We start from the raw sequence: 10,887 nt of genomic DNA on the forward strand, positions 1-10,887 counted from the left end.
TGCCCCCTTTGGGCTTGGAAGATAGTCTCCTTAAGGAACGGCTACCCTTCCTGGACTCCCAACTCCCCTCCAGGACCTCAGTGCTTCCAACTAGTCTCCTTACCTCATTGAAATCCACCCTCCTGAAGTTCAAGTCTGTTGCCTTGCTGCAGGCCTTTGACACCCTGCACTGGAGGGTGAATTCCAGTAGGCGATGGATTGCTATCCATGCCCTGAGCTAGAAGTCTATCTATCTTGATGCAGGAAAGCTGTGTGGACCTGGTGTGAGGCATCCAGCTGGCTGCCTGTGCCAATGCACCAGGCAAATGTTGGCTGAGCACTCCCAGTAGAGTGCTGGTGATCTGGAGTGGGGAGGGTAGGCAAGCCCGTGCTCAGAGCTCTTCTGATGGAGGAGGTGGCCCCCAGAAGCCTCCAACCCAATCCTGAGGAGGGAGCATGATTAGGCTAGGGGGAGCTCTAGGGAGAAGGGCAAAACCCTGAAGCAGCTCCCCCCCCCACCCCTGTGCCCCAGGTCCCACTTTCATCCCCGCTGTCACACATGGAGAGATCTAGCCCACCTCTGGGTACCTGCAGAAGCCAAGGACCCAAGGGCAGCCACAGTGGCAGAAAACAAGGAGATCATCTGCAGCTCAGTCAGTTGGACACTGCAGGCTTGGCCCTGAGCGGTGGATGTAGCCAAAAGGGGCTGCCCAGGAAGGTATGGAGATGATGACTGGATCTGCTGTAAGGAGCAGTATGGGCTCTGTGATAGGCTCTGTGTGCTCCACATCTTCCCCTACCCCCACTTGTCCTCCTTCTTCCTCATCTTCACTAGGGCTCCTGCAAATAATCTTATTCCCACATTCCTATAGCTTGATTCTCAGGGTCAAAGTGACTAGACATTGTATTATTCCCCACTCAGGAGCTAAAAGACATGGTTCATTTGTTGTGGTCCAACCTGGAGAGAGACTCAGAATGCCATCTTCTGGGAAGAAAGAGATCAGACAAGAGTTTTGAGCTTGGGTAGAGAAAGGAAGGGCAAGCCTAGTACTCTGGAGAGAGTGACCTGAGCAACACTAGTATTCTTGGAACAGGAGCAAGTCACCACCTTTGAACAACACAGGATTTTGAATGCAATTCAGGTTTACTTTGAAACAAAAACATGGGTTTTGTATGATACAAGAGAGATTCCTAAGAATACAGGTCATCAGCATTTCAGGGCTTCAGGGAAAGGAGATGCATGTTCTAGGTAGTGAACAGGCTACACCCTGGATATTCAAGCCCCATGCTGCATAGCTCTTAAATGGAAGTAAAGCAGCAAGAACTAGGAGGGTTTACTGACCTTTTGCCTCCACTAGGAGCATTGGCAGGGATTCCCACCCACCCTATGGAGGTTGGCCACCAGGCATCAGACATCTCTGTAGGCAAGTGGTTATTCTTCAGCCATCAGTGCACCATAGGCAAGAGGCCAGTTACAGACCGTTTCCTTTCCAGAAGTTAGGGGGTAAAGGCAGGAGTTGGAAGGAGCTGGGCCTCCACTACCTATTCTCCCTGCGATTGTTCATCAGGACTTTTCACCGAGGCTCCAGAGGAAGCAAAGGGGCCAACAATCCAGTCCAGGGGGACATTCTGCATCAAGTACTCCAGCAGCTCATCCAGGAACTCCTGCATCTTGGTCATCTTCTCCCGGAGGTGGGCAATGGCACTGCTGGATAGATCCTTGAAGTGCTTGGCAGGGGAGAAGCAAGCCTGAAGCTCTTCCATACTGCTGTAGATCTGCTGTGCCTTGTTCTGGAGAGAACTTGGGAGCCCCTTGATGCTGCCCAGGAGTGTGGAGCAGTTCGATTTCAGTTGCTGTAGAAGATGGTCAGACATGGCAAGTGCCTGAGCTTCAATCTGCAAGAAAAAAAAAAAAAGTAAATAAATAAAATCAAGTATATGGAAGCATCCCCTTTGAGAGGGAAAGATAAATAAAATCAAGTATATGGAAGCATACCCTTTGCGAGGGCAAGAGCATTCATTGAAGAGAGAGTACCTCTGCCAAGTCAGTGTCCTCTTGCCCTTTAGACTGCTCCTTGGTACATGCCAGCCACATCTGGTACAGCTTGTCCTGGCCATTTTGAAGCTTCTCATCTACAATCTGCTTGGCATAGTTGATCTGAGAAAGAAAGAGGTGAACATGAATAGCAGGCATGCTGCTCATATATTAAATACTGCTAAGCCTGGGAAGTGAAGGGGGGTATTCTTCTTTTGAGGAAATATTTCAGTCAAGAAATAAACCCAGCACATGTTCAGGGTATGAGAGTGCAAGGTGCATTCCTACCAGGTCCACAGCTCGCTGCAGCTGGGCCAAGGACTCCAGGGCACTCTGCCTGGCACGCCTCATCTTGCCCAGGGAGTGCTGGTAGGCTCTCTGCTGCAGGCTTGTGGAGAGGGAGCCCAAGCGCACATAGTAGCTCTGCTGCTGCTGCTTCTCCACCAGAGCAGCTTCTGTCCCCTCCACAGGGGTGGCAACTGCAGCTATTGAGAGAAGATAGCGGTTACCCTGGCTCTGATAACTAGGTGGCCAATTTTACGCATCCCAGAAGGGGAAAGGTCTCCCCAGTATGATGCTTTAGGAGACACTGGCCAATAGCTGCCCTTTTGCCTGTTGTTGGTAAAGAATGCAGCTGCTACAATGAAAAGCAGCTTTTCCCTCCGCAGAAAGTGCTAGCCAAGTAAGACAGGTAGAGGTAACTTTTATGATGCGGGCTAGATGCGACTTAGAGCCAAGCTACAACAAAAATACAGAGAATCAAGGAGATGAGTAAGGGTATTTTTGTTTTTAAATCTGGCAATTTGGTGCACAAGCTAAGGGGAAGGGGGGAGAAAAATAAGAGTAATAAGCAAAAGGCAACTTCTTACCGAGTTCCTCATCCGCAATGGGGAGGTAGTGGTCCACCCACTGCTCTGATTTCTCCAGCACTATGTCCAGGCCACTCGCAACCTTCTGGCCCAGAGACGAACCCATCACAGCATCCATGCTGCTGGTCACTGCCGATCTGGTCTTCTCCACACCCTCCTGGACAGCCCCTTTGGCCACATCTACTACACTGGATACAGCAGCCTTGGCTCCAGCAACTGTGCTACAGACTGCATCCTTGGCCCCTACCACTGTTGTCACAAGGTCTTTGGCCTCTGCAGAGACCTAAGAGGGAGTAGTTAGAGGAAATAAGAGCCCCAAGATCAATTCTTAGCTTCAACATCTTGCTTAGTTATTCTTTCCAGGTTGGCAAGTCACCATTTAGCCCACTGCTGCCTCCTTAGATCTGGTGGAACCCAGCAGGCCCTTTGCCATTGTAGGGGTCTGCAAGACCTTACAGCTTCTAGATAAGTGAGAACCAACTACATCCCTACAGCCTGGGACCAAGACAGTATTAGTGTTGGGCATATCAGAGAAGTCTGGCCAGAAGGCAGCACACTACTCCTTTTATAAAAGGAGATCCAGAGAGCCTAGGACCTCTCCTCCTGTTTTGTAACAGTAGCCGCTCGCAAACTCCATTGTTTGTTGCAGGAGGGGCAACCACATTGCCTGTCCTCCTGCCCCCTGCAGTCTCCAGAGATCAGAAGTTGTTGTTTTACCTGCTAAGGTGTCTCCCCAGTCTTTCCTATAGGTTTCACACTGTAGCAGGCCATCCCCAAAAGAAGACTCCCCATCTTTTAGGAGTGCCCCCTGTAGCCTGCTTGCTCTTTCACCTAACCACCTCCTTGAGGAAGAACTAGTAGTTTGGAACTGGGCTTGCTCAAGCCAGGTTTTTGCAGCTAGGAGTTGCCCTCATTCCTCACTTGCACAAGCTGCTTGCATTACATCACAGGTGGCCATTGGCCATCTACCCAGTTGGGCAAACCCATGCACCACATGGGCCAGAGAATTGGACTGCATGGTTGCAGCTTTAAGCTCAGAGGTTTGTAGTTAGAGTCAAGGCTCATTTAGGAATACATTTAGTTAATGTTTCTGATGAGAGAGAACCCAAGTTATCCTATGTTTATCTTGGTAACAACTTGGTTTGGTTGTTAGGATCTACAACTGACTACCAATACTAGCCAGGTAGAGGACAGGCTTCATGGTCTCTTCCTCATGCAAATTCTTCCATTTCTAAAATTTACTTTCATCCCCACCTCAATGTCAGGTGCACAGCTGATGGGCAGCCTATCAACAAGAGGGAGTGTAAAGAGAAGTTTCATTTCTGACCTAGTTCTATTAGGGTGCTAGGTATCCAAAGCAGGAGCCACATGGGTGCCTAACAACACCCTATCCTCAACTTTCAGCAAGCCCTGAAGTAGAGCCTCAAAGTGGTAACTCAAGGCATTCAACAAGGTCAGCAACAGCAGTCTTGGTATTTGTACCAGGAAGGATTCCTGGCACTTCTGGGCAAAACCTATTTCTCAGAGCTCCTGGCTTGCTGCTCTGCTGACTGCCATCTGATACTGGAGTTTGGCCATCCCCTTGCTTGGGGATAGGCACAAGCAAGTTAGAGACATGATCTCCATCTGCCAAACACCTGGTTTCCCCACAAATGACTCACCTGTTGCTCTTCTTCCTGGGCTGCAGGGCCACCAGCCTGTATTTCATCTCCACTGACAGACATGGTGAAGCAAGAGGTCACTGCAAAACTTCAGGGGAATAGAGAAAGTAGAGAAGTTGTGCACCATTACTGCATGATTACAGCATCATGCAGCAGCAAACTGGAGCAGCCCCAGAAGGGCCAAGTCAGCTCTTTGCTCCTTTAGCCACATCCACACTATGGAGCCACCTATTCTTACACAGCTTGCAAGTAGTGCTGTGCAGCAAGGACAGACTTCACAGAGGACTTGGGACAGTCTGTCAGTAGAGCAACTACAGGCAGACTGACAAATATTATTTCTTAGCAGGAACATGCATCTCAAGGACCTGCCCCTCACTATGAGCAAGAAACTAAGGCCAGCCATGACGGAATGGCCCTGTTAGGGTGACATCCTATGTCAAAGACAAGCACAAGAATAGCAGTCTTGGAAGCAGCTGCACAGGCAGCCCAAGGCCCCGGGGAAGTGGGGGGGGGCGGCACGGCAGCACTAGGACAGAGCTTGCCTCCATACGGTTACACAATGGCAACCTTAATGGCAGCTCTCAAGGCCTTTCATGCAAGCCGTTGACACCAAGAAGGTGTTCTCATCACAGCAGCATCCAGCTCAGGCCTCAGGGCTCCCCTGAATCGCCTGGTGTGAGCAGTTGAGTGGGGCAGGGTTGTCCTAACAACTTTGCCCATGTCTAGTGTTAGGAATTTATCGGTGGCCTGCAGGCTTCAAGCACATGGAGACCACCAGCAGTACTCCCACTATTACCCACTTGTGACATTCAGCCCTCCTACTCCCCTGCACAGCACATCTTAGTAAGTGTGGGTGACTTTGATGTAAACTACAGGAGTACAAGGACAGCTCATTCAACTTGGTCTGGTTGACTTCTTGGCTGGCCCCAGCTATAGCTGAGATGCAACCAAGAGTGCTAACAGATTGCTCCATCACTGCAAAGGAGTGGCAGAGGATACAAGGCACCTACCACTACGTGACCAGCATGATTTGAGGCAGAGCTAGCTGCAAGGCAACAGCCAAGGCTGCCCAGATCAGTCAGACTCTTCCTGCAGGTTCTGGGAATAGCAAACACATGGCCTCCAGGACCACCGGTCTCAGAAAATCCTTTGGTACAACAAGAGCTCCACTGAGTCCAAGAGATAACAATGCCATTAGGCCAAGCAGCTTGCTGTAAGTAGCTAGTGCCTCTTCACAGCAAGGAAGCTAGTGGCTTTGAATCAAGCCCAGCTGCAGTCAGTTCAAGACTAAGCAGGATCATGCTGAGAAGTGGCTCCTCACTTCCCTGCTGGGGTACCAGGACACCTGCTTACTCCATGACATGCCAGTGTCAGCAAATAAGGCTGCAAGCACTTAAAGCCTCATCGCAACACCAGTGATCCCATTGGTGGATACTGTGGGTCATTACCAGCTCCATTATGCTGGAGCAGGAGTTAGGGAGTTTGACAGCCAGAAGTAACTTAACTAGTAAGGTTCAAAGTAAAACAAGTTGTTAGTCAGCACTTAAAAATACACAGCTGAAAAAAAGAAACAGAATCACACATTTTCACAGAGTCTGTCCACCTGCTAGGAGTTACCTCAAGCAAAAGCCTTATGTTAGAGCCTTAAGCCTCCTAGTCCCATGTATTGGTAGAGGAGCAAGAGACATGAAGGGAACATGCCTCTACAGATAGGAAGAGGATTCACTCAACTTCAGAAAAAGCCTACAGGTTAGAGTTTAAGAGTTGATTTTTTTTTTTTTTTTTTTTTTTTTTTTTTTTTTTGATATTCCACCCTCATGTCAGGAAGCTTCCTTCTTTGAGAGGAGGACATTAATCCAGGCATCATTTCAAAGAAGCAATCAGTCAAGAATTTCTCTCTCTACATTGCTCTACAGGGCAACTCAACTGTGAGCTTGTGATATCTTACTCAGGCGCAAGCACTGAGCTGGCCAAGGCAAATCAGATCATTCAAGTCCATCCCAAACACTACCACAAAGCAAAATACTAAGCCATAAGGCAAACCCAAAAACCATAGCTTAAACCTTGACCTCTTACCAACCAACAGCTTTACTCCACAAACCACTCCCTTATACTAAGCCCTACACCTGGTAGTCTTTATATACCTGTGATGATGTCATCACAGTGCTGGCCACTTGATAGACAGCTCTGAGGGCTAATCCAGAAGCTGTATACTCTCCTTTGACCAACCAGGCTGTTAACTCTTTGGGGGAAGGCTGCTTTTAACTCTGTGCTATTCAGCACTCCACACAACGGAGAGGCTGCTTTGCTCAGGTCCCTAGGTATTACTGTCACACAAATAAGAAATGAGTATCCAGTGCCAAAGTACTAGGATGAAGGATGAGTTTTCTGAACTTCTGTAAATGTGTGAATGATTTGCCTGCATGTGATTTCACAGAAGGCCTGCATTAAAGTAAATAAGGAACACGATCCTAAGGTGCATACCCCTCCACCTCCCACCCCAGAGACCCCCTCTGCCCACCTGAGAGATAGAAGACTATCAGAAAATGCCTATGACCTTATTAATCCCCTCCAAGAGAAAACCTTGGCTCCTCCCAGAGAAGGCAGCTTGCCTAAAAGATCACTCCAACCCAACCTACCTGCATGGTTGGGTGGCTGGCATGACCACAAAGTCACCAGTGACTGTCTCCTCATGCAGAGGGAGCTCATACTCAATGGAGCTCCATGCTGGATCATTGGCCCTACTGAACAGGGCCTGTTTGGATCCCACAGGTCTGCAGGGCACCAGGACTGTTGCTGCATCATTTTTCCCAGCTTCAAAGAACAGGCCAGGTCTCAGATGATTTGCCTCTTTGGTTTATTTGTATCCCCCTCCAATACAATGTCTTGTATTGTGTGGGGGTATGGACAAGTCAGTGTGGTTCAGCACTGTGCAGACATACAGCCATCTCCAACCCAACTTTCCCTCCTCCAGAGGCCAGCAGAGTTGCTCAGGCTGAAGCTTCTGCATCTGAAAGGAAATCTGTGCGATGAGGTAGATACAGCAGGGGCCAGGCAGTGGCCTCCTGCCTTGACGATCCCCTCATGGGCACACAGCACAGGGCCTGGTGCATTCAGGGCAGATGTGAACAATACCTCAGGGGGAGGCATGGCCTTGGAGGTGCATGCCTCTCCACCTCTTGCCCTGCCCCAGAGCCCCCCTCTGCTTCCCCTCTTCCCTTGAGACTCCCCATTTGACTCTTTGTCCCAGTGTCCTTCCACCCACAGTTGCCTTTGGGATTCTCTTCCAGTTTCATTCTCCCGCCTGGCTAGGCGCACCTTGTTTTGCTCCCTGCCAGCCACCCCAGTCTTCACCCCAGCCAGTTCCTGTAGTCAGGTTTAGAGCTGCCTTTGTGCATCAGCTGGATGGCACTCCTGCAGGTCTGTTCAGGATGTTTACAAGTATCTCCTTCCAACTAATCAGACCAGGGCTGGACTTGGGCCGCCATGAAGGGTTTGGTCTGGGAGGGTTCCCAGTGATGGGGTCAGGCTTGGCTGTGGGAGGCATCCTCTTTCTCGGAGTGCACGTTGCCAGCAAGGGATCTACTAGCTGGGTGCAGTGGTATGGCTTGGGGCTTTACCCCAGGTTTGTGCAGTGAAGATGTTCTGGTCACGTGCCTGGGGGCTGCTGAAGGAGTCCGAGCTTAGATGGTGTCAGAGAATGGGAAGGGTTACTGCTGTTTTTCTACTTGGCAAAGGTAGGGCTCCCAGTGCTGTTTGTTGGACACTGGGAGTTTGACCAGTCCATGCTGCGTGGAAATGGGGTGGACCCTGGGCCCCCCCATGTATGCTTATGTTGGGGAAAGCACCAGCGTTGGGCTCCAGAAGGTGCATGTGGGGCTTTCGCAGTCATTTCCTGTAGTCAGGTTGCTCAGGGTCTCCTGCCTGAGGCTGCTGAAGCAAGTTGAACTGGGACTGGGGCTGGGGTTATAGTTTGTGACTGAGAACAAGCACGTGTGGCGCTGTCTTTTTGCTACGGGTTAGTAGGACTTCCTATTAGTGCTGTATTTCAGACAGGGGTGGGTGGCCACCCCCACGCTGCTAAGAAGCTGGATGGAGCTTGGGGAACCCATTTAAGGTTGGATCTGGAGGCTGTTTTAGCAGCAAGGAAATTTGTAGCTGGTCCTAGCAATGGGGTTTTGGGCCTTCCTTTGTACCATAACCAGACTGTGTGGGATGTCCTGCTGGAGCAGGCTGAGCTGTGGTTAGGGTCCGGGTTGGGGTTAGGGTTAGGGTTAGGAAATGAGGTGCCTTCCTGCTTGGAGCTGGTCGGACTGCCACAGATGTGTTTTGGGCACGGTGAGGGAGGGCAGTCCATGGACACAGATAGTGGCATGTTCCCAAGGGCCCCTCAGCTATATTTAGGCTGGGAGACCTGCCAGCATTGGGGTTGGCATTTAAAGGAGCAGGTGCCTTTTTCCTCCAGGGCTCTTCTGGAAACAGGAGATGTATCGCCGGGTCTCTACCATGCCACCTGTGGGCTTTCCAGGACAGCTATTGATATGAGGCTTCTCAGGATGGGCTTCTTGGGGTTGCTGGAGTAGCCGGAGCTGGGCTTTTGGTGCAGGGTTGGTGAATGGCCCTGTAATTGTTTAGAGAAGGGAACGCAGAGCAAGGCAACAAAAGCGAGGCAGGGGTGTATCTGGTCAGCAAGGGTGAGTTGCTGTTCGCACAGCTCCATGCAAAGGGGACAATACCCATTCCTCATTTTGGCACAGGTGACAAACAAGGTGATTCTGGCAAAGTGGGTGAGAGAATTGGGCATTTCCTCCACTTGCCCTCGCTTTGGGGCAGTGCCAGGTCTGGCCAGAGGGACGCCCGTCCCCAGGCAGTGTGGAGAGTGGGCCAGGTGGAAATGGAGGCTGGGCTGGCAGCCGGAGGGGCTGCAGCGCTGGGTGTGGGGGGGCAGTGGAACTCGTCCCCTTGCGTCGCCGCGGCAGCGCTCGTATCATCGCGGCGCTGCGGGTTCCAGGCAGTTGCAGGCGGAGGCTGGAGCGGTGCTGCCGGGTGCCCGGTGTCTGCAGGGACACAGGTAAGGTGGGTGCGCAGAGCGCTGCCCCTCTCCCGGAGGGAGGATGCGGAGCCACCGCACCCACCCATCACAGGCACGGGCAGATTTGGTTTCGCCTCCTTTTTAAAGACGTACAGAACTGAAGCACAATCCCGGGTCAATTCCCCGGCTGAGCATTCATCTCCTGGGTGAAATCACTGTCCATGGGCGGGAGCAGTTCATGCGTGTTCTTACAATTTTGAAGTCCTGTCTTGTTTCTGATCCCAGGTCACAGACGCCAGCTGAAGAGTGACAGGAGAACCGGTTGGTGGAAGGATTTCGCTCTGTGATCTCTCACCGAGGAGTGAGCAGGTAAGGATCGGGTCCATAGGCAAAGCTGACAGAGGCAGAGCTGGGGGGGAGCGAGGGTCTTTTCTCCTTTTAGGCTTGTGGGCTGTATTCAGAAAAAAGTGAAGAATGAAGACAGAGCTGACAGGACCCTTGCTTTGGAGAGAGGGGCTGGCAAACGTCCCCTGCCAGCTGTGTGTAAGGGAGCAGGAGCTGGGCATGCTCTGGAGGCCCCCCCTGCCCAGGCAGCGATATGAAATGTTTGCGCTCTAACTTGTATGTGTTTTATCTTTGATTCAGCCGGCCTTTTCCAGCTCAGGTGTTGCACAGCTTTGAAACGCGTCCTGGCCAGGGGTCACTTACCGTGCCAGGATGGCTGAAGCGTGGTGCACAGCCAGTGCAGACTAAAACACTGGGCACAATCCAATTAGAGCCATCATTATTGACGGTGCAGAGCAGGGGACTCGGTCTCCCCTGGGTAATAGCAGTCATGAAGACGAGCTCCAGAGAGAAGCCAAAAACAGTTGTGAGGTGGAAGAAGAGGAGTGAGGAGGGTGGCAGGAGTTTCTCTTGCATATCAGGGAAGGGCCCGCAAGTGAAGGTCTGGGAGGAAGACAACTGCTGGCAGGGGCAAGCAGAGAAGGAACGGAACAGGAGGGAGGAGAGGTGCCGTTTTGTTCCAGGGGAAGGGGCTGTGCAAGCAGATGGCTTCCAACACAGTGGCATAGTCCTTTTCAGGGGTAGGCGCTAGCCCCATCTGACGGCAGCGACTGCGATTCCAGGCGGCGTGGTGTGACATTCATCAGAGGCGAGGAGGGAGGCCTCATTTCGGGAGCCAAAGGGAGGAGAGCAAGGCATCTGGAGGGCCAGTGAACATCCGCCCAGCAGTGCTCCATCCCCCAGGGCAGGTGAGGGGCCTGCAGCATGCCGCGGGTCTTCCCATGCCTGTGCAGGGACCTGCAGAAA

General features: G+C 51.5%; 1 protein-coding gene across 1 annotated transcript; it reads right to left on the bottom strand.

Annotated features, from left to right (window-relative positions):
• Positions 1–1,111: 1,111 nt before the first annotated feature.
• On the bottom strand, positions 1,112–6,684 carry LOC102368841 (perilipin-3-like). Its single transcript, XM_006038483.3, has 6 exons — positions 6,621–6,684; positions 4,545–4,632; positions 2,884–3,166; positions 2,303–2,499; positions 2,015–2,137; positions 1,112–1,875 (listed from the first exon to the last, which is right to left on the bottom strand). The coding sequence occupies exons 2-6, from the start codon at positions 4,605–4,607 to the stop codon at positions 1,522–1,524; spliced, it is 1,020 nt and encodes a 339-aa protein (XP_006038545.1). The 5' UTR covers positions 4,608–4,632; positions 6,621–6,684; the 3' UTR covers positions 1,112–1,521.
• Between the last annotated feature and the right edge of the window lie 4,203 nt (positions 6,685–10,887).

Source organism: Alligator sinensis, unplaced genomic scaffold (assembly GCF_000455745.1).
Source record: "Alligator sinensis unplaced genomic scaffold, ASM45574v1 scaffold376_1, whole genome shotgun sequence".
NCBI lineage: Eukaryota > Metazoa > Chordata > Crocodylia > Alligatoridae > Alligator > Alligator sinensis.

Bases quoted from the DNA above. Each gene is read 5' to 3' on its own strand.
- LOC102368841 (XM_006038483.3), bottom strand. From the start codon at position 4,607: ATGTCTGTCAGTGGAGATGAAATACAGGCTGGTGGCCCTGCAGCCCAG. The intron at 3,167-4,544 runs GTGAGTCATTTG...ACTCCCTCTTAG, and splicing joins CCCAGGAAGAAGAGCAACAG to GTCTCTGCAGAGGCCAAAGA. The intron at 1,876-2,014 runs GTACTCTCTCTT...TTTTTCTTGCAG, and splicing joins AGGACACTGACTTGGCAGAG to ATTGAAGCTCAGGCACTTGC.